The following is a 22723-nucleotide window of genomic DNA, read 5'->3' on the forward strand; positions in this document are numbered from 1 at the left end:
TTATTACTTGCACTGAATTTGTATCTTTCATCAAAATATGGAACTAATCATACAGTATAAACTAATTGTTCAATGTGTCTCAAAAAAGTAGGACCATTGTTTATTCAACTTTTAATTTTTACTATACAGGCTGATTCAAATTCGAGGGCCATCACGGCAACTGTAAGAGATGTATAAAATTTAGCAAAGTTGCGTATTTTGATACTTAACAAAATGCAGTTCTGAAACAAAAAATTGCGACTACTTTCGGAAAAAACGAAATTTTGCAGAATCGTTTTTATTTTTTGCCTGAGTGAAAGTAAAATTTCAACAGCAGCTTGTCCTCTTCTATAGTAAAAGGCATTTTATTACGGAACATTACTCTAAAATGACAAAAAAGGAACCCGCCGTAGAAATAATTTCCCTACATTAAAATTGTTTAAAGGAAATTCTATCAGTCTTCACATAAAAGACGAAAATAATAAAGAGAAGTAATTTTGTAACACAGGGATAAATACAGTAAATAATCACAAACAAGCACGCCCACGTTCAGGAATGTGAAAAGTGTAATTAAGAATCGATTTTTTCCGGTCTGAGATTGTTGAGTATCTATTGGTAATTGAATGCGACCGTAACGCAGCCACATTGAGAAGCTTCATTAAACAAAAAATCCCTAGTAGAAAGGATAAAAAGGAAACTGCAACGTGCAGTATGTTTATGTCATTTGTTTAGTTTTTAGTTTTTACAAGTTTCCACAATTAATTAAGGAAAAGCGGAATGAGTAAAAGGTATATACAACAGTAAAAACCAACCTTTTTTTATTTATTAAAAAACCAACGCAGGAGTAGGGGCAAGGAATCTGCCTCGGTTAGCACTAAGGGTAGCAAGGAGCAGGGTGGCCGAGTTAGGGCTTTGCTGACCAGGCTAAGTGCACACGACTTGGAGGGTATAAAGGTTGTAATACGACGACCGTACTTGCCAGATTTACCAACATCGTCTCCACCCGTAATCGAGACCAGTTTGGACGATCCTACTTCTTTAGTCGTTCATAGAAGGGGTAAATATTATAGCTGTTTGTATCGTATTTGAATTTAACTGTGTCTCTTTTATACGTACTTGCTCATGTAGTCATGCGCTGTTTTCTATTTACTGCATTCCATTTCCCCGGTCTCGCTGGGTTTTGACTATTGTGTAAAATATGTAGAGGTGTATGAACTGCTCCTTTGATTTATTAAGTAAGTCATAAGAAAAAGTGACATTTCTTTAGTGCTCGATTGTTTTTTTTGTACCATGAGCAGTCATAGCCAACTAACAAGCATTTTTTACAATTAAAAATATCGGATGATTCAAAAAATTAAGCGTCATAGTTGGCTATGGAAGTGTAATTGTGAATATACCATATAACTTACAATTCACTTAGACATAAATAAATAAATTGACCGGGCTGTCTGGCAAGTTCATTGAGGATTGTTTACATAAACACATTATCACCTCCAACTATGGCGCTGAATTTTATTGAGTCACTATTTTGAAAACGGAAAATTTTTGGAATAGATTATACAAAGTTACCCTGATTTTTTGTGCATAATGATACGGTTTCCATTTTTAAAAAAACTTAGTTACAACAGTGTCTTATTAGTTTTTGAGGTCCCTGTATTTATTTATGATCAAAATTAAATCATTGTTACTTAAGAGTAACAAACAATGTCATTTAGGAAATTTGCAGTACAAACCAAGAGTGTTTATTAACTTTTGATAATGTGTAGAACATTTTAGGTAGGAAAATTTTTTTTCTATTTCGGTGTTACAATGAGAATTTTGTGCAACTGTTTTCGGCAAAAACAGTTTCAAATGAGTTCCATTGTAACATTGTTTTTGGTAACTTTTCATCTCTCAGTTGGCAGTTCGCCAAGACGTCAACGTCAAATCATCAGATGTGAAATCAAATTACGTAAAATTTATGTGTTTTCCTTGATTTTTGGTACACGAAGAACTAACTTAATACATTCCAAATCAGCAGTTTATACACCATAAATAAATTTATCTTCGAATAAAAAATTACACATTCACGGAATTTAAAGTTTCCAAATGCCAGTGTTGTGTTTATCTCATATATATAAGAGAAGATATATGGTTTATCTACGCTGCCAACTTAAAATTTGTCAACGTAAATGTTGTTGCCAACTTAAGACATATTAATTCTAAAGTTTCCTGTAGTTTTTCATAATTACTTTTTAATTAAATTAAAGCCCCGAAATAGAAAAAAGAGTATGAAAAACACGTGTTACAATGCTTTATTGTAATACTCCTATCTTGTGGCCACTCGTGGCTCCGCTTCGCTACGCCACTCGTGCCACAAGATAATCGTATTACAATAGATCGCATTGTAACACTTGTCTTTCAATATACTATTAAAATGTTTAGAAAAGTGTTTTGAAAGTCTTGGTAACATGTAGAAACTTTTTGGAAAAATTTTGTAAATGTTGCAAAATGTGTAGCGTTTTGTCGGTAAGAAACTTAGAAATTGTTTTAAAAATCTTTGAAATGTCTTGGACGTTTTGGAAATATATGTAAGACATTTTGAAGATTTTCAGAACATTTTCGGAAATATTGGGAATTTTTCAGAAATAGAAATATGTAAGTGGGAAATTTTGGATGTTTTTGAATTTGTGTCAAAAAACTTTGGTATATTCAAAAACAGTGCAGTAAATCGAAAACCCCCCCATCACTAAAATTTGTTATAAAACATTTTCGATATTGACAGACTCATACGTTGAGACAGTTTAAATTGGAATTCGAATACAAAAAACAATGACAAGTACGGAAAGGTAATTGTGATGTATTTATAGTTCAACACACAATTGGGTCAAGCTTGCCGAGCGTTAGCCTCATGCAATACCTTGTGTATGTAAGAAATTTGACAAGTCAACATTGTCAACTTTCTACTTTTTACTGTAGATGACAAATGTCTTGCTAGCATTTACTAGGTATTTTGTTTACATTTCTGAAGAGTATTTGTATACAGAAAACAGAAAACATCGTTTATGTAGAAGAATGGAAGACATCAGTAATCGCAAGAACACTTGCAGCATTTTGAAGATACCGGGATTAATAATCTTGTAAGTACTGCTTTTTGTAACTTGTACAAGTAGTAACTGAATTAATTCGTCACTTTTAATTTTATTTAAACATTCCAGTATTAAAGATGTTATTATTGATGAATTAGTATACTTTCACAGTCAAAGTTTTAAAAATCAATAATTCATTTAACAAAGAAGCAATTCAATTTTGATTTTTCGTATTGGAAGATAAGGATCGAAATCTACGATGCAATGGAAGAGACAAGAAGAGAGAAGATTATTTTTGACTTTAAATTTTTTTTGACATTTCATTTTAAAGAAGTATTTTAAAATATTAATATTCAGTACCTAAATTAGTTTATAATTTATTGCTTGTGTTGCTGATTACGTAAAGTAATTTGAATTTCAAAAGTAACTTTAATTTTGATCAACTGAAGAAGAAAATTTAAAAAAAGAAGAAACCGAAGATGGCAGATAATTTAATTGTGGAGCTTATAATTTAAAAAATTGAAAGTAGTTGTGTTTACTCTGTCCTGTCTTAACATAATATTGACTGATTTTGTTAGGTGAAGGAAAGCGTCCGATATTTGACAGAGAAGAGCTCGTGGTCAATGTTGAAGAGCACTTAGAAGAGAGGATCGTCTCGACGTCTCCGGTTCGCACGCGTGCACGCTCCGGGTCGCGAAGCCGTTCCAGAGAGACCTACAAACGGAGTTATAGCCGATCGCCGTCGATAGAATCTAGTCCGAAAAAATTTAAAAGCAGCCAACCGTCAAAAAGTGAGCACTTTAGAAGGCGTTCCTACGATGGCGGGTATCCCAGAAGGAAGGAAACGCGTCGCGAATTAAGCCCGGAACCCGGCACGTCGAAAAGGAGCAAGACGCCCGACAGAAGAGGACGGCAGTATGGTGATAGTCCAAAGCGTTACGAACGGAAACGTAGTCGTTCCATCTCGCCCAAACGACCGTATGATAGATCTAGTACGCATAAATATTCCAGGTAATTATTTATATCTGAAGGGGGCTCGCCATCTTCCGTGTTTTGGTCTTCGGGCCGCTATTCATCTTTTAAAGCTAGTGATTAGTCAATATTTATACATAAATGAAACAAGGATGAGTATCCACTACCGTTTAGTCAGTAGAGGCTAATGGTGTAAGTGCATTATGGCATCTTACATGTACATAAATGTCATGGCCTGAATCAGAATCGTCATTTTAGACCTCGCAGTAAATCTCCGCCAGGAAAACGCAGTCGTTCGCCTTACAGTAGAAAACGAAGTATCTCGCCCTACTCGAAGCGCCGACAACCGTCACCTCCGTCAAGGAAGACTCCAGCGAGGGACAATCCGCCACCTGCTTCCAGCAAAGTTACCAGACGCAGTAGATCGCCAGACGATCGAAATAGAAGGGGATATTCTTCTTCGCACAGAAGGCGCACTCCTTCCCCCTATCATAGGAGGCGCAGCCGTTCGCCTTACAGACCGCGAAGGCGCACGCGAAGCAAGTCGCCTCGACCCACCAAACATTCCAGTTCGTCCGAGCTACAAAGTTATGACGAAACTCACGCGGCGGATTTTTACTACGGGGTGCGTGTGCACATTGTGCGCGATTTTCATTTCTAACCCGTTTCTTTGGTAGGCGGAAGCGTTTTGGTATCCAGATCCGATGCTCAGGCCTAGATTTTTTCCAAGGGGGATGATTCCTCCGCCCGTCGCACTTCCGAGAGGATTATTTCGACCACCTCCGTACATGGTCAGACCCTATCTGCACACTCTACATCCGGGCTTTAGACCGCGAACACCGGTCCGACCGTTTCGACCTGCGCGGCCACAAACACCCACGACAACTACCACCACCACAACAGCGCCATCTGAAAATCAGACGACTGTCAGTACGGCTACCTCGTCTAGTGTTGTAATTGAGGAATGTGAGCCTGAACCAGAAGCTGACAATTCGGTTTCTACAGAACCCTAAATGTATTGTAATATTATTTTGGACTTTAAATATACAATTTTTTTCCTGTACCTTGTTTGGCAAGTCTCTTTCAGAAACCTATATGTTCTAGAAGTCTCTTTCCGACTGTAAAACATAAAATCATGTTTTTTCCTGTTGCCGTTCCCGTGAGAATTTCGGAAAGTGTTTTACTACATCAGAAACCAATTTTTGTATGTAAAGCTCTCGTTCATTATTATTACGCCGTATATTTATAAAGCCGTCCAAATCGAACATTGCTGTACAATGGATGTAAGATTGGAACGAGGCTTTCTTTGTCATAATCCTACTTTCCTCGTTCTATTTTTCCATAATTATTTGGAATGAATATTGGGAGATTTATTCAAATTATGGATTGATTTAAAATAGATTTTGCAGTTAGTAAAATTACATGAAATTGTTGAATTGTAACGTATAACGTTTGCATCATAAATAAAGCCAGACGATATATTACTTGCATTCGAGAGTATTTATTGATTTAAAGGTATAATTCAAGTAACGTATCGATTTTGATGGAATATTCAATTTTTGCACTTTACTTGAGCAGAGCTTTCTTGTCATGAATCTGCCCAAATTTTAGGTTTTCGGTTTACCAACACCACATATTTATGATGATTTAACGTTCTGGGACCACTTGTTTGGAATGCAGCTTGTGATGTGATGGTAAAAATGAAAGCAAACGATAGAATGCTGGACGAGGTAGAGAAAAACAACAACTTAGTTAAAAGTCATGTGTATTTTCCAGGTCTAGAGCAAATAAAACAAAATAAAATTTCTTATGCTAAAACTGTTTTTCTTTTAAATACAAAACACAAAATTACATTTATCCTACAGTTTTATAATTAACTAGGTACAATTATTTCCATACAGGTATCCATAAAATACTGTTTACACACACAGTGTTGCATCAATCTGTGTTAAGGAAGGAATAAACATTTTCAATTTACGACGATAGGCAGGATCGTCAGCAACAGGATTGTGCTCCAAATACACAGTCTTTAAGCTTTTATTCTCCTTCAGAGCTTCAACGTACTTCCAATCTGCAATTCGATTATCGTTAAGCTAAAAAAAGGACCCATAAATAACCATTAACAGTATTACAAAGAAAATTACCCAAAACTCGGTTAGTTCTGTCAGATGGCTAACGTTGCCGATTACTGAAATTTTATTCTGGGCAAGGTCTAGCGTCTCAAGCGCCGTGTTTTGCTCCAGGTTTTCGATTTCCGTTATATTATTCTCGGACAAATATATCTCGTCCAGCTGCGGCAACGCTTCCAAATTCTCAATTTTGGTTATGCGATTCGACTGCAGGCTGAGAGATGTTAAGTTCGGGAGGGAATCCAAATTCGCTATTTTCGATAATTTATTTTTCCCCATGTATAGATATTTCAAATTTGATAGTCCGCCTAGATTTTCGATATCCTATAGATACAGAGTGTTACACGGGCCCTTTTATTGTAATACAGAGTGTCCTGTTTAACATTTATTTTATTATTGGTATATCGCGCCATTGACCAAATAAAAGGGAACTTTTCGAAAAAAGTCAGTTAGGGGGTTTTAGGTAAGCCCTTGGGCCTCCACGCCACCCTTATCCTCCGCGTGCAAAAGTCACTCAATTTTAATAAATCAATTTTGAATTGCAACTTGCATTATTCGTATACCGCGCCATTGACCAAATAAAAGGAAATTTTTCGAACTGTAGGGCACTTTTCGAAAAACGACAGTTAGGGGGTTTTAGGTAGGCCCTTGGGCCTCCACGGTGTCCTTATCCTCCGCGTGAAAAACTCACTCAATTTTAATAAATCAATTTTGAATTGCAACTTGCATTACTCGTATACCGCGCCATTGACCAAATAAAAAGGAATTTTTCAAACTGTAGGGCACTTTTCGAAAAACGACAGGTGGGAGGTATTAGGTAGGCCCTTGGGCCTCCAGGGCGCCCTTATCCTCCGCGTGCAAAACTAACTCAATTTTAATAAATCAATTTTGAATTGCAAGTTGCATTATTCATATACCGCGCCACTGACCAAATAAAAGGGGATTTTTCGAACTGTGGGGCACTTTTCGAAAAACGACAATTAGGGGATTTTAAGTAAGCCCTTGGGCCTCCACGGTGCCCTTATCCTCCGCGTGCAAAATTCACTCAATTTTAATAAATAAATTTTGAATTGCAACTTGCATTATTCATATACCGCGCCATTGATCAAATAAAAGGGAACTTTTCGAACTGTGGGGCACTTTTCGAAAAAAGTCAGTTAGGGGGTTTTAGGTAAGCCCTTGGGCCTCCACGCCACCCTTCTCCTCCGCGTGCAAAAGTCACTCAATTTTAATAAATCAATTTTAAATTGCAACTTGCATTACTCGTATACCGCGCCATTGACCAAATAAAAAGGAATTTTTCGAACTGTAGGGCACTTTTCGAAAAACGACAGGTGGGAGGTATTAGGTAAGCCCTTGGGCCTCCAGGGCGCCCTTATCCTCCGCGTGCAAAACTAACTCAATTTTAATAAATCAATTTTGAATTGCAAGTTGCATTATTCATATACCGCGCCATTGACCAAATAAAAGGGAATTTTTCGAACTGTGGGGCACTTTTCGAAAAACGACATTTAGGGGATTTTAAGTAAGCCCTTGGGCCTCCACGGTGCCCTTATCCTCCACGTGCAAAACTCACTCACTCACACACTTGCGCAATTTGTTAACTTCAGGGACGAATTTGTAGAGGTTTAGGGCTCTTTTTCAAAAAGGGGATGAAAATTGGTTCCGGTACCATCACTTTCGAAGGTCATACATTTAAAAAAAAACCGAATGAAACTTCAGCCCGGTCCTAGTTATTTTTTGTTTCCCCATTTAGGGGGAACTATCCAAAAAGCGAATTTCCTTAAAAAAAAAGGGAATGTAACTTCTGGCTGGTTTCCAATTTTGGTAATTTTTAATACAGTTAATTTTTCAACATATGCTTTCACGGACACCCTGTATACCCAATTTAAACTACCACATAGAAATCTGATACAGATCACATTTCTTACCACTATTGCCCATCAGTACCTTTATTTTATTATCGCCAAGTTCCAGCAGCGTTAAACTCTTCAAATGACTTATATTTTCAATTTTTACAATTTTGTTAGACGATAAGAACAGCTTCTGTAAGTTGACCAAGTTCTCCAACCCTTCGATCACCTTAATTTTATTGAAGGACAAATCTAAAATCCTAAAGATTACATAGTCGACATGGGTCAAAATCATGCCTGTACTTACTTACTGCAAATTGACCAGAGCGTCGAGATTTTCAATTTTTCTAATTTGATTATCGTAAAGCTCGAGTTCCTGTAGTGTAACCAGCATGCTTAGGTTCTCGATTTTTTTTATGAAGTTCCACCGTAAATACAATCGTTCTATACGCGTAAGCGGCTCAAAGTTCTGCAATTTGAGTATACGACCATGTGTTAGATCGAGCTCGTAGGTATCTGGATCAATTATGACTACATCGTTCACTGGAGCCTCTTCATTTGGTTGTTGTTGAGGGGAGGTGTCCTCTTCCATTCCGGTATCCTCTAAAAATATAACATACTTATGAGTAAGTCGAGATGCTGGTATTATTGTAACCGTTGTGCTCATCTGAAGATTCACTACCTTCTTTCGACATGTTCGGGTTCTAATATTTCTTAATAATTTTCAAGAAATCAATTTAAAATAACCTTCTTTGAGGTTAACGGCCGCCCAAAACATTAACCCGAGACAACAACCACTCGCTGGAATATTGCATTGATTTGTTATACGGGGTGTATCCAAAATTGTGGTATTTTTTCCTTAATTATAGAAACTTGAATATTTCATTAAATACTTACACATAAGCACGATACCTAGCCTAGGCAAAAATATAACAGTATTCTCCATCACTTTTAATTGGTCACAGATAAAATAATCCCTGATGGTCTTCTAAATAACCTGATTTACTACGTAATAATTCATTAGAATGCGCATGAGGCTTGCCAGACGTCCCGATTTAACAGCGACAATCTCGGTTTTGGGATCAAGCCGAAGCCCCTGCGCCCCGGGCTTTTAATAGAACGAATATCGTATAGAATGTGGTCAAACTTTTTGTCCAAACGAAATATAATTATGACTTCTTGTATGTCTTTGGTCATAAATGATTTGGCGTTTTGTTTATTTGGATTTTGATCCATTGTGCAGCAACCGATCGATGAAATGTGTCAGTTCTTAAAGACTAAACCACAACTTCTGAAGGAAATTCATGGTTTCAAAAAGTACGACTGGTACCAAAATGATGATCAAAATGTTCAGGCAGGAACGTCGCAGGAAAATTAACTTTTAAAATTTATATATACATAATACAGACATACTATTTGATTAAAGATTCGTAAAATTGTGACCAGAAAAATTTCCCTGAGTATTAGCAATGTATTCCCTTAAAAATTATAAATACACTTTTTTTGTTGAAAAATTATGGTCACCCTACTAAGTATAACGGAATAAAATCTTCCTCACTTTTTCATGCACATGTTGCATCCTCATTGGCTATTGATTTTAACCGACGATATGAAGGCGTTCCCAATTGGTTTGAGATTCATAGTTCATGAATGTATTGGGACCTTCGACGGTAATCCACTGAGAAGACACAGCTTCGTACTTTGTCACTTTACCAATACAATCCCGATATACATAATGTGTGGAATGAAAAATACGTTTTGATTTATGGTTATTTTATTACATTTCCAAAGTACCTATTCTCTTCAACAAAGTATTGGCGAATAACTTCAGATTGTATATGTATAATTGTATTTTGTCATTCTGTAATTCATTGTAATTCCGCGTCTTTGAAGCAGTTATACATTTGCTGTCTCAAGGGTAAGTCCCGTATTATAGGTTATAGATTATGCCGCGATGATCTTAGGGGGTTCCAACCCGGCACTGCAATTTTGACTTACCCTATACTTACCATTGAAAACAAAAACATCCTACAGACCCTACGATTTGTCGTAAGACTTACAAATAAATTTGCAAAAATGACTAATATGGCACTATGAATGTTGAATCGGTTAAGCTCAACTTTTGCCCTTGCGTATTATATCGCTAAAATTTGCCCAGTTTGAATTTCTTGTAATTCGGTTCATAACTAACGGAGATGTCAAAAGGGCCATGATTATTTTTTGTCTACATTGCCATTTTATTGTAATGGGTCCATTTGTTCTCTTCTCGTCTTGCAACACGTAGGTAGTGTTTATACTACGGCGGTTCTTTTGTCTGTTGGGACGTGAGACACAATCGGAAGAGATTTGTGCGTCCGAAAAGAATCAGTTCGCTGTGTTGATTTTAATTTTGCGCAATTTGTGCACTAGATTTTGTTGCGGGTAAATGCACCGATTAATTGTCTTTCAATTTTCTTACCGTACGCCGTTGTATACAAAATTTTATGTATCGCACAATCCCACAAGGCATTGTCCAATGAAATGACTCAAATTTGAGGAACTGGGCTTTTTAACTAGCCGTTACTGTTAGCAATTGGAAAAAACTTATCACGAAAAGCTTCAAGCTCGGTTTATTTAAGTCTGTTTTGTATTTTAAAAGCGGTTCTCCGACTCGAAAATGTTCCTTCGTGTATATTTTACCAATCGTAAATAAAAAGCCTTGCTGCTACTAATCGCAGGTTGCTAAAAAGTTTTTCTTCGTTTATTCGCACACATAAAATTGCAGGTAACCAAATTCCGCGATATGGTTCTTAAAATCGAACCACGATTTTTCACAGATACGGGATTCTTGCAACTCGGCTAAAAATGCCGACTACCGCCAAACAATTTCTTCATATACCGATATTTAGACCGCTAATTGAAAATATTATCATTGACATCGGCTCGGTATGAGAGTTTCAGGGTCAAACAAATCTGTTCGAAGTTATCCGATGATAAGATTTGACAGAAATCAGTTAATCACACAGATATGCCGAAAAAACAAACCTACCTTCAGCCCTCGGCGTAGGTAAGGAACCACTTCCCAGCTCGATATGTAATCTACTATTATAAAGGTTTCTGTACAACTCAGTTACTATAGAATCTGCTCTATACTGCTACAAGTGGTGTTTACACAATTTTAGTTGACCCCGAGATTCACATACCCAGGACAACAGTGCCCCCTATATGTGACCACCCATTTTGTATTGAAAGCGTAGGGCTAATAGCAATGAGGTACTGTATGGTCTAAAGTGTGGTCTTTCCCAAATACATTTCTTGTTATCACCAGACATACTTTTGTTCACGTTCACTATGAAGCGGTAAATTTTCCTATGTTGAACAAAATACAAATTTTAAAATAACTTTTGAAATTCTAAATAGACCACCCACATTGGGTTCCCATTGTCTCAACAACACAAAATTTGAGTGCAGATGTATATATTTTAAATGCTTTTGCTTACAGGCTTCTTTGGCTGCACTTCGCATGGAGCTTTAGTAAGTGGGAGCTGCAGTGGACTATGAACTGAATAAACAAGAATAAAATTGGTAATGACAAACATAGGTAAAGCTGTGTTTCTTTAATAATTAAATAAATCTACAGTTCTTAACATTCCATATACCTACAAGTCAAATTACACACAATCAAACCATTGCCGACAGTTATCACAATAGTTGACATTTATGCACTAAAATTCGTAGATTGTAAAATTATTAAAATCGAGTACAAAAATGTTAGTACAAACGATGTAAATGCTTTTTTCCTTTTATAAATAAAACAGGTATCATCCGCGAAGAAATCCTCGCTATTATAGTACAGTAAGTCCAATATCAAAATATACCGCCAATATTATAATTTTTATCATTTCAAACACCCGGGTAAATGCAATTTGTAAAAGCCTAGAATCGAGTAACATTCCATATCTTCGTGTTGCAGTCTTGACCGACGGATACCAGCGTCTCGTTATCCAACCACGACAGTTGCGTTATTTGGTTTTGAGCGTGTGCATCTAGGTTGATGTAAGATTAGTATGCGACCGGTGGAGAAACTGACTTACTTTTAATTACTAGATGTTTTGATGGCTTTTCGATCGACCATACAATGATACTTGTATCTAAACTGCCACTTGCTACTAGTAACGAATCTGGCGACCATGCGACGCAGTTCACTTTGGCATTGTGATACGCCCACTGTTCAGGGCAGGGCTGAAACATTCAATGTGTATGCTTTTTTGGTATAAAATTAGAGAAATGAACGAACTGCTGCTTGAATTAGATCACGTAATACAAGAAGGAATTAAATTTTTACTTTTATCGCAAAAGCGCACTTTTGATGGAAAACGCATCAACGAAAAAAAATGGAACAGCAGTCAATGCACTTTTCTTGATTTTTATTACCTTATAATCCTCGACGGTGTATAATATCAGTTTTCGGTTAGCGTCGCACGCCACTAAGTATTTGTCATCCGGAGAATACGCGACGGCGGTAATCGCACCAGTATGGTTCAAATCGGTTTTCGCAGTTAAACTGGTACCGTTCAGTTCGAAAATGTGTACCTTATTGTCGGTACCGCCGCCGACTGCGACGTGACCATTCGAGCAAATGCCGACGGAAGACGGTTCGTAATTTACTTTCGTAACGTTAACCACGCGTCCGTTTTGTATAACGGAAATTTCGTTAACGCTACCGACTATTATTGTACTATTATCTTTGGTTATGTCCATTCCTCGTGGTTGTGAACCGAGATGCACGTCTTCCTTTGTATATGTATTACCTACAAATAAAAGTATGCATTACTTGTTACAGCGCAAACACTGTTTCTCTCTCAAAATATGTAGTGCAAAAGAATACCTAGATACATGATAGGCGTTTAACGTCTCCATGTGGTCATCCTAATTCCCCCTAACCTCCTTGTTTGTAACCAGACTGTAATTTGCACAAAAATGTAAGTCAATATTTTTTTAGACGGTCCCCGCTATAAATTTTATGAATTTTATTAAAGGCGAAAGAGGCAAATTACGCGCGTCACTGTATGTTTTGGCACGAATCTTAACAATTCAAATTACTCTAGGACGCAGGCTCTACGTAAATTTACCCTTTATTTTTTTTCTTTGCGATTGGTATAGCTAAAGGGTCTTGATTAATTGCTTTTGTTTATTTGCTGTCGATTTATTAGGCGTTTGAGATTATAAATTTTAATTGGTAGGACCTTTGTCTAAAATTACGCAATAATTATATTATAAGTCAGTTAGCAGTTAACCCACGGCTGTATTTAGAGGTATCTTTCTTAATTTGCTATGGATAGCGCATGTGATTACGTAGCAATTTAATTGATAATGTAGCTTCAATTACGTTTTAAAAGTTTCAAATTAAGTCACAGCCTTTTGATTTTTGGAGATTATGAAATTCACTTATGATTTTTATTATCAGCTTGTACGATAAGTCTTCGGATTTTGGAGGCGTAATATATTTGTTGAATTTGTTTTTGTATTGCTTAATTTTTCAATCTTACCAACCCTCCAATTAAAAACTATCAAATTAAAAAGTGAAAGGTAAAGGTAAAACCACGTAGTGTGTAATGTTTTTTTCTCTCTTGTTTTTGTATATTATTGGTAAAAACCTAATGAAATAAAAAGTATTATTATTAGTATTTCACCATTTCATGCAGAAACTAAATTCTGCATGGACCGATATTAAAATTATCCCAATTTTTGGGGACCACATGAAGGCATAGGTTTCATTCATAGAAAGTAAAATCGCCCCAACTGAATTCCTTGCCTCTTAAAGCTTACCTTCTATATCAATCTGTTTTAGTGAATCATCTATACCACATGTATAAAGCGTATTTCCAACAGCTTTCATTCCATTAATTTGATTACCATGCCCGGCGCCATTAACTCGTATATTCTCCCCGTCGTTGGCATTCCAGTTGGTAACAAAACCGTCATGCGACCCAGTAAAAATGTTGCTTCTATCTTCACTTAACGTTAAAACGGTGATTGGTTTATTGTGCCCCATCACAATCCTCAATGGTTTCGCGGGATTATTCACATCTAAATAGTTAATAAATCCGCTCAGTGAAACGGTGAGCAAATACTGATTTTGCCACAGACAAGAAACCTAAGCAATCGACTGTCAGTGAGGAACCAAAATGGGTAAATGGTTACCTGCTGGTCATCGACAGTAGAACCTAAGATAAACTCTGACACAACCTGGCGAGTTTCAATGTCCCACAACTTTGCGGTCTTATCACCACTGGCGGTCAACAACTGCTTACCATCGGGACTCCAACTGACAGCGTATACCCCTCCGCTGTGAGCAGGACTACCAACCTCACCTACCAGTTTGGACGATGTTCCGTCATACAAAAACACCTTCCCATCGAAACCGGCCGATGCGAACAAATTACCATTTGGTGAATAACGAACGGCTTGCACAAAACGCGAATGATCCTGCCATTAAAAAGAAGCCCGTACAAGTTACGCCAATTTATGTCCATTCGCTTAACTAACCTGTTTCGTCATCTTAAACTTAAAGGGCGGTCCTTCGAAAAAGGCGGCAGTGTTGTCCTCCGAGCCCGTCACTATACGGAACGGGCGCGTCGGACGAAAATCACAGGAATTAATTGGCTTAGATTGTCCGGAAATCTCGCCGACCGACGTACCGGTCTCGGACATGAAAACGTGCCCGAAACGCTCGCGACCCTCGCCCACGACCACCATACGTTGATTATCCGGCGACCAGGCGATGTCCTTAATCGGTCCACCGATCGGGTGGAACTCATTCTTCAAGATGTGCTCTTTATTAACGGTGTCCCAAATACGAATCTTTCCAGATTGATCTGCAAATTTGATTGCGTTATTTAATTTGATAAGACGTTTACATTGTATGAAATTTGCAGATGTTTTCTTTTGTTAAATTTTATTATTTTTTAAGATGTTTGTAGAAAGCCCGACGGGTGTGATAAAAGAAATGTGTTCGATAAGAGAACAACTAATTGCTTACGTTGATATGGGGGATAGTTTGCGAATATGCAGGTCTTACGAAATCTGGATGTGGATGGCGATAGCATGTTCATAAACGGTGGATTGAAGAAAGGAAGATATTCACGTCATTCAACACAATCAAGTTATTCAGTTCAAGAAGAGTCACGTTAGGTGGTTCACGATTTCACTCACGTTTGAAGTCAGTACATATTTGAAGTTAAGCTTGTGGTATCATCGGTTTTCATTTTACCGTCAACAAAGTTTGTCGTAATGAGCATTAAACTATAAAATTGTGTTTTAAAAAACAGGTAAACAGAGAGGTAAGAACAACAAAAACTTTTAAATTTTGTTAAAATAAAGAAAGTAAATTTCGTGTTAAAATCTAATTGTTTTTGCCTTTTGAGTGATGAATAATGTGGTGATAATTAGATATAGTAGTGGACCTGAAATTCTGCGTGACATTTAGATATGTTTGTTCTTTTGTGTGGGTCATATTGGACTTCCAGGTGAACTACACAGCAATACAAAAACAGTTACGTCGGTACTTACCACCCGATGCAATATAAAAGCCGCTTGGAGAGTATTTGGCAACATTGACAGGAAGGGAGTGTTCTGTGTAGATCTCGGCAATTGCTGGGTTCTGAAAAAAAAACAAGTGAATTTAAATGATAATGATAAAAAGAATGCAAGTTTTTATTTGGTGGAAGTGCAAGAAATATTACGTTTGAATATTTAAATAAGTTTTTACCTTTGAACAAAAAAGTGCGTAATGCAGTTTGCGTGTCGAATCTCACCTATATTTTGGATTTTCATTAGATATTTGAATAGGAATTTTGGATTGTCGATTGTCTAACATTGCAAAAATATTATATGAAAGCTATCAATTTTTTATGCGTATGTATAAAAATCAGTTTTTCAAAATTTACAAGTGTCAACTTGGGATTATTTTGGTGCAGTTAGTACATACAGGGCACTTGTGCCACACAGTCACATGACGCACCAGACAGTGAAATTCTAGCGCACGTGTTCGAGCCGCACTTTTGGCGTCTGCGACGTCTTGAGATCTGCGCATGCGCCAAATTCAAAGATCATTCGATTCGGTTCTGTTTGTCGACGGAAACATGTCTGTTTATTAGAAACAGGGGATTAACAGACCTATTTTCGTTGACAAACAGAACCGAATCAAATGATCTTTGAACTTGGCACATGCGTAGATTTCTAGACATCGCAGACGCCAAAAGCGCGTTTCGAACACGTGCGCTAGAACTTCACGATCTGGCACAAGTGACCCTATATCTAGTGCAGTTGTATTTCTAGGTGGAAACAATAAAATTGCTTTAGTTCAGAAAAATATTTTTATTTTTTTAAAAAGTTTCGATTATTTTTACACATACCTATATACACTGTGTCCAAGATAAGGTTGTCTATCATGGAGATCTCCGAAACCATAGAAGATACGATAGTCAGAATAAATGTGCAATTTAATGAGTTATACTTTAAAAAAACATAACATTCCGATTACTTCAGAAGATATTCCAGAAAAACCGAAATTTGCCGATTTCGTATTGTTTTTTAACAGATACAAAACAGATAAAAACACTTTCTCACTGACACTAATTGAGCTCTACAAGACAGCGTTGAGAGACTCGCAATACAACGTTTCGTTTCGGAGAAATCGTCAACTTTGTTTTTTTATATGACCCATAAGAAAAGTACACACTGTATTAAGTAGCATTTTTTATTACACATATAACGATATAAGACACTATATGATTCGTTGTTATTTAGACCAGAAAAAATTATTATTGATTATTATTATTATATATTAAAGACCACCTCCATTCATCGGTTCCATATCGTTATTCCCCGCCGTCGTTCGCTATTCCCACCTCCAAACACCAAACGCCAACCTTCGATATCTTGCATGTGGCGTTAGTAAACAAGGCCAATTAATTTGTCTAATACCTTTTTGGAAAACATCTGACCAGATAAAACATTTACCTTACATCAAGATTACGATTAGGTGAATGTTCCCTTACTTATGCCTTCCAAAATGTATGACTTAAAACAATTTCTAAATTTACACTTAAAAAACATTGACAAAAAATTTTCCAATTCTGTGCCTATTTGAAGGAAATTCCCCCAGGTCCATTTAACAAACAGGATTCCATTTCCAAAGCTTAAAGCGAAATTACGTTAACAACACGTAAATTGTTTACTACAGGATGTTAGACAGGATGGCTCACTCTCATCTTCGGTATTGTTTCAACCTAGAAAAACGGCACCACCCTCTGCGGTTTACACAATATCTTTCCCGTTGTGTCCGTCCGTCTGGTCGGATCCACTTCTGTGATTTCCAATCACTTTTAGGGGAATTGTCATGGAATCCTCTAATTTTTGCAATAGGTAGCCTGCATATTGACGGTTGTTAGACGGCCTTTAAAATTGTTTTGTCTTAAGAGAGGGGGGGGGGCATGAATTATTTCTAATCCTATAAATCGAAGGGAATTGTTGGTTTCTGCCAACTATAACATCCACGACTCCTTATCAAGTGTTGAAAGAGTGGGTGGCTGGGGATGGGGAGGGGGTTAAATTGGTTTTATCTTTCATGGTATTCTAACTAAAAGTCCCAATGACGGAAACTGTTTTCTGCCATACAGCTCTGATGTCTTTAAGGATGGTTGAGCAGGTCATGAAAGGAAAAATATTTATGTAGTTAAAAGTGTGTCCTGAGTATTACTCCGATCGAACCAAACGCGCACGGAAGAGCAGAATAAACGGTCCGCACAAATTGCCACTGAGTTTGAAGTATTTGATGTGTTCACCATGTTCCCAGTCACTTTCAACTGTATTAATTTATAGTATCCTCTCAAACGATTGCCTCCGATTGCGTCTCCCGTACTATATTAATTAATAAATTAGAATTTTGACGTCGACAGCAGATTTAGTTAAATTTTATCTATCTGACTCCTGCATGTAATCATTAATAACAATTACATGGGGTGCCTCAAGGTCCGATTCTAGGTCCCGTCCTCTTTTTGATTTAAGTATATTAATGAGTTCGCTTGTTTCATTATCTCATTCTCTGTCAGCTAGCCATAGATTTTTCAAGAGCAACATCTTTTCGTAGGGAGGTGCAAGCGAAAGCAACCGCATGGTTCAATGCAAATAAATTTTGAGGTACACTACCTCGCCTGTGTTTATATGAACTTTTAATCATAAAATAAGGCAAAGAACTAGCCCCTCTTGCATTTACATACATCATATTTGAGAACATCCTGTATATTTTTTGCTCTTTCTTTTTTCAGTTGACCAGTATTGAAAACTTTGAATGTTTATTTACACAATAAATAACATCATTATTATTATCGGTGATGCTATAGTGGCAGATGGTGCCTTTTTACTGATTCATTATGTTGGAATCATAAAGAATTGCTGGTACAACACATTTTTATTTCTAATTAATGCAGATGGAAAAACGTAGTGAAGTAAACAGAATGGGTTTCACGGAGCGTATTCGGTTACATTCATTTAACTGCGCCCCCAACAGGCTATAGTAGTTCATATATATAATGAGTCAAAACACATTCACTAACAAGAAAGATGAAGAAGAAAACGAACAAAATATGGCTGAAGTGTGAAAAGGGCGAGAGACTGAGAGACACTGGCAGTGGCCATAGTTCCATAATATTGCTATAGTACCAGTTACTTTACTGTTATGTTTTACAATGCTAGCGGCACATAAATTGTGTAAAAAAATTTGCTGTGCCTAGCACAGATACCACCCACACCCTGCGCATACACGATTCTGGGTTTTTATGTGTACCACATTAATTGATCTGAATCGATGCAGCCGTTTAGCTAGAAATGAGAGTACAGACTGATTTTATTTGATTCGGATTCCTGGTGCATCAAAACATGTGTTTCCGTCAAAAAAATGGGAGGCCATTTTTACCCCAAGGTAAATAGAAACCTAAACGTTCATGGAGCACACCCTGGATATCCAGAGTACAGAACAACGGTTATAATGCATTATTCAAGGTTAAAAATACACAATCAGCTGTTCCTGATCTTATGCAACAGTACTACCAACTGGTATGTTTGCAGTGCGTGATACAGGGTGCCACATACAATTTCTACCAATCACGTGCCGAATGCCCACTTAATAGTGTCATACAGGTTACAAACGTGCATGCAAGAAACGTTACAAGAAAATAAAAGTCATTTTCTATATCAGAAATAATCTCGGAAATAATATTAGACATGATGTCAGGAAATGCATAGTGTCATACAGCCTTGTATCTTTGCTGTTACTCATTTTTCTCGATGGTAGAGACCTCTGTTGGCAAACTGCTGAAAACCATCACAATTCTTGCCATAACACCCACATTTCCGAGTTAAATTGAATATGAATATCATCCAAATACAGTACTCTTTGATGATACTAATCAACTGATACAGTACTCTACTAAGTATAATCTGTCTAAAATGAGTAGACACCTGGGTTTATCCACAAAGGTAACTTGACCTAGGTCAATCAAGTAACAGCCTACTGCCTATGCAGTGAAAGAGTAAACTTTAATGTGAATACATTTCAATCTAGCTCTTCCAGTAGCTTTACTTGCACCCGATTTCATAAAACTACATTCCAAGAATATATTCATATGATAGGAGCGAAATTATACTAACCTCTATATTTCTAATTATAACCGAGTTACCATTTGTGTATAAAAAATTCTTCCCTTTTGGATCGCCACCCAAAACTAGCGGCTGACCTCTCTGCGTTCGTGGTAAAGTCGCGAAGGTGTTTTCTAAAAATAAAATACCGATCATGTATCGAATTTATTGAAAGTTTCGGCATGGAACACCTGTTATCACATGTCTCAAAAATACACTGTGTTAAACAAAGTTCCATTGATTAAATTCGGATTTTTTACTTACTAATACTGTAAGACATTGTCGGCGAATACTGTTAACCTATTAATCCAATCAACTTTTAGAGCTTCTTCGCCAAAATGAATGGAATATGAGATGTACGGCTAAAAGATAACACCGGCAATTAGTTTTGTCAACGCCTTGTTTGGATAGATTCAAACTGATATCAATTACCTTATTTGGTAAACGTAATTCCGGATTCATTCGATTACGGTTACTATCGTTGCTGCAATCGTGAAATTTGCGATGGAAATGGGAAATTTTTTGGTTTTGTTAAGTTTTGAGTGTAGGCCATCCTGATTTTAGACGATTGGTAGCCATGCAGTTTAACCTTAAAATTTGTGCAGAAACTTCAAACCTCGAAATGTTGATAAATAATGGCAGATTCATCTCAGCCACATTTCAAGAAAAGATCGTATAAACGCCACGATTCGAGACAGCATAATTTACAAAAGCGACCGCCACAAAAACTCGATCGCCGAGATTCAGTCATTTACGTTAGCTCAAAATCGAACATTAAAGTACTGGGTAAGTACAAGAGTTGCACATTTAATAGCCAACCGTTTTGCAGGCCTTACTAGACAAGTGCGATAAGTTGATAAAAAAGGATGAGAAAGAAATCGTCATCTACTGCATGGGAGCTGCGATTCAACGCGGCATATTGTTAGCCTTACAAGTTTGCGAGCAAAACGTCGCCTTTAAAATAGCCACAAATACGTCAACTGTGGAGTTAGTAGACGACCTGGAGCCGACCGTCGACGAGGCCGATTACGAAATTTTAAAACGCAGCAACTCCGCCTTGCAAATAAAATTGTGTCGCGAGGGCGTCACGGTGTAATGTTTACCATTCAAGAGATAGTGCGGTGGTTGGGACTCACCGTGTTCGAAATATGGATTAATTTGAACGCTCTTGTGGTTTTTACCGTATTGCTGGCGCTGAAATTCGATCACCACTCCGAAGTGCATTATTTCACTTGGTGGGCGATTTTCTTCCCACTGTTCGCCGCGGACGCCCTAAACGCGTACTTTTGCGTAATTGTGTTCATACGTATGCAACTGGAGAGCTCGTTGAAGGCGTCCCTGCAACGACTGGCGTGGTCGGCTAATTTTATATTTATGATGTTTATTTTTAAGTTCCTCTTATGTAAAAAGCTAACGGGACAGCTCAGCTTAGATTATTCGGAAATATTTGCGCCTGTCTATATACTGTTACAGCTGGTTGCTGTTCGCGCATGTCAACAGACTTGAATTTTCCGATTCTTATATGTAAAATAATATACTTTTGTACTTATTACATTGTTTAATACAAGATCGTAATCATTTTGGAATTTTGTTGTGTTTTTATGTAAAATTTACAATTCTAAATTCTTGCTGGTAATATCTTGGGTAGGTCAAATTACGGGACGAAGGATCAGGAGGGAGAGGGATTATAACCTTATAATTTTTAACAAATGTTGATATACAGGGATTTTCTATGTCTACTTTTAAATGATATAAAGTCTTCTAAAGGACGCCTAACTTTATGCAACCAAAATAACTACCTACAACAAATGAAGATCTGCCTGTCATATTAATTAATTTGAATATTATCGCTTTGACTTCCGTATTCTAAAAAAGTTGATATTTCCAATTGGTATAGTAGTGCCGATTACTGTTAAAGAAGCTTAAGTGTGGTGTCACACTATGCGTTTTTACCGCTCCCGCTAAAACGGATGCGGTTTGACAGGATGAGATCTACTTGTCACACTATTCCGGTCTAACGGGATGCGTTTTCGCTAAATTTCGGCAGTCTAAGTAGTGTCATGTCTCAATTATTGTTAAAGGTTTGTGCGTTTGAGGCGGAGGGGTTATTGCGATTTGCGGAAGCAGATATATCGTCAATATTGGATTGATCCTTTTAATTCAGGGCGAGAATCTAATAATAGGTTTGTGAAGTTTTATGAAAAAAATCGAATGAACAAGAAAAATTTTTTTGTAGATTATCGAATGTCCAAAAATTCAATTTCTGCCCATGATTTCTCCCTACAGTTTCTATCTACATACTCTTTAGATTGTTTTTCCCACAGTGCAGTTTTTGCATGCACGCACTCGATGAATAAACCGACATCAAACATTGTAAACCTGACAAAACACCCGGTTGCAACGCTCAGTGTGACAACTGATGACAACCAACGTGCAACAACACGTGGTTTCATATCATTGTGGTTGTCATGTCATCCTGCGCAGCGGCAGCAGGATGCGGTTGCATCCGGTTGGTGCGGCGAAAACGCATATATGTGACTGGTACCATTTAATAACGTGTGATATTATCATCCCGTCAAACAGGAGCGTTTTAGCGGGAGCGGTAAAAACGCATAGTGTGACACCACACTAAGAGATTTATTTTCTGTGAAACTAAAGCAACAATATTCAAATTAATATGACAGCCAGATCTTTATTTGTTTCAAGAAGATATTTTGGTTGCATAAAATTAGGAGTCTTTTAGAAGACTTTACATTTGAAAGTAGGCATAAGAAATCCCTATGTCTACTTCTACATGCGAATATCACTGTAGAATGTAGACTGCTTACAGAAAGCAGCCCCTTCAGTACCTTCAGTTCGTGTATCTTCTTTATGAGGAGCTTAGGCAGTGGCAACATCGCTACTGACACCGGTCACCCATGCTGGAAATTGTCAAGTGCTGAGGGACCAAAAGAGGTACAACCCACCTACATTGTATAAGATTCCATGCTCCTATCCACAGTGTCGCACTGCCCATCCCTTCAATGCACCAGAAGGTGTAGCA

General features: G+C 37.3%; 5 protein-coding genes across 6 annotated transcripts; 3 read left to right on the forward strand and 2 right to left on the reverse strand.

The window, feature by feature from the left end:
- Positions 1–238: 238 nt before the first annotated feature.
- On the forward strand, positions 239–5082 carry LOC116178386 (serine/arginine repetitive matrix protein 1-like). Its single transcript, XM_031497873.1, has 5 exons — positions 239–767; positions 822–1036; positions 3626–4058; positions 4278–4644; positions 4697–5082. The coding sequence occupies exons 1-5, from the start codon at positions 757–759 to the stop codon at positions 5030–5032; spliced, it is 1362 nt and encodes a 453-aa protein (XP_031353733.1). The 5' UTR covers positions 239–756; the 3' UTR covers positions 5033–5082.
- A 685-nt stretch (positions 5083–5767) lies between these two features.
- LOC116178390 (protein phosphatase 1 regulatory subunit 7) lies at positions 5768–8802 on the reverse strand. Of its 2 annotated transcripts, none has more exons than XM_031497882.1 (5): positions 8684–8802; positions 8313–8604; positions 8099–8261; positions 6164–6472; positions 5768–6112 (listed from the first exon to the last, which is right to left on the reverse strand). In XM_031497882.1, the coding sequence occupies exons 1-5, from the start codon at positions 8694–8696 to the stop codon at positions 5939–5941; spliced, it is 951 nt and encodes a 316-aa protein (XP_031353742.1). In that variant the 5' UTR covers positions 8697–8802; the 3' UTR covers positions 5768–5938. The 2 variants fall into 2 exon arrangements, with proteins under 2 accessions (XP_031353742.1, XP_031353741.1); XM_031497881.1 differs by having other exon boundaries at positions 8657–8802.
- Positions 8803–11582: 2780 nt separating this feature from the next.
- LOC116178383 (actin-interacting protein 1) lies at positions 11583–20219 on the reverse strand. The gene is made up of 10 exons (XM_031497870.1): positions 20113–20219; positions 19945–20042; positions 19693–19814; positions 15553–15643; positions 14530–14858; positions 14185–14469; positions 13810–14137; positions 12415–12791; positions 12075–12222; positions 11583–12026 (listed from the first exon to the last, which is right to left on the reverse strand). Exons 2-10 carry the CDS (start codon positions 19958–19960, stop codon positions 11917–11919), a joined length of 1806 nt encoding a protein of 601 aa, XP_031353730.1. The 5' UTR covers positions 19961–20042; positions 20113–20219; the 3' UTR covers positions 11583–11916.
- A 70-nt stretch (positions 20220–20289) lies between these two features.
- Positions 20290–20802, forward strand: LOC116178402 (ribonuclease P protein subunit p20). The gene is made up of 2 exons (XM_031497895.1): positions 20290–20459; positions 20510–20802. The coding sequence occupies exons 1-2, from the start codon at positions 20316–20318 to the stop codon at positions 20774–20776; spliced, it is 411 nt and encodes a 136-aa protein (XP_031353755.1). The 5' UTR covers positions 20290–20315; the 3' UTR covers positions 20777–20802.
- Positions 20750–21267, forward strand: LOC116178403 (transmembrane protein 203). The gene has a single exon (XM_031497896.1). It carries the CDS (start codon positions 20776–20778, stop codon positions 21184–21186), a length of 411 nt encoding a protein of 136 aa, XP_031353756.1. The 5' UTR covers positions 20750–20775; the 3' UTR covers positions 21187–21267.
- Positions 21268–22723: the final 1456 nt, after the last annotated feature.

Source organism: Photinus pyralis, unplaced genomic scaffold (genome assembly GCF_008802855.1).
Source record: "Photinus pyralis isolate 1611_PpyrPB1 unplaced genomic scaffold, Ppyr1.3 Ppyr1.4_LG8, whole genome shotgun sequence".
Lineage (NCBI taxonomy): Eukaryota > Metazoa > Arthropoda > Insecta > Coleoptera > Lampyridae > Photinus > Photinus pyralis.

Bases quoted from the DNA above. Each gene is read 5' to 3' on its own strand.
- LOC116178386 (XM_031497873.1), top strand. The intron at 4,059-4,277 runs GTAATTATTTAT...TCGTCATTTTAG, and splicing joins AGTACGCATAAATATTCCAG to ACCTCGCAGTAAATCTCCGC. The intron at 4,645-4,696 runs GTGCGTGTGCAC...TTTCTTTGGTAG, and splicing joins CGGCGGATTTTTACTACGGG to GCGGAAGCGTTTTGGTATCC.
- LOC116178390 (XM_031497881.1), bottom strand. From the start codon at position 8,696: ATGTCGAAAGAAGGTAGTGAATCTTCAGATGAGCACAACG. The intron at 8,605-8,656 runs GTTACAATAATA...TTATATTTTTAG, and splicing joins ATCTTCAGATGAGCACAACG to AGGATACCGGAATGGAAGAG. The intron at 6,473-8,098 runs GTACTGATGGGC...CTGTATCTATAG, and splicing joins TTGGCGATAATAAAATAAAG to GATATCGAAAATCTAGGCGG.
- LOC116178383 (XM_031497870.1), bottom strand. The intron at 12,223-12,414 runs GTAATAAAAATC...TGAATGTTTCAG, and splicing joins ACACCGTCGAGGATTATAAG to CCCTGCCCTGAACAGTGGGC. The intron at 12,027-12,074 runs GTAAGTCAGTTT...ACATCAACCTAG, and splicing joins AAAACATCTAGTAATTAAAA to ATGCACACGCTCAAAACCAA.
- LOC116178402 (XM_031497895.1), top strand. From the start codon at position 20,316: ATGGCAGATTCATCTCAGCCACATTTCAAGAAAAGATCGTATAAACGC. The intron at 20,460-20,509 runs GTACTGGGTAAG...ACCGTTTTGCAG, and splicing joins GCTCAAAATCGAACATTAAA to GCCTTACTAGACAAGTGCGA.
- LOC116178403 (XM_031497896.1), top strand. From the start codon at position 20,776: ATGTTTACCATTCAAGAGATAGTGCGGTGGTTGGGACTCACCGTGTTC.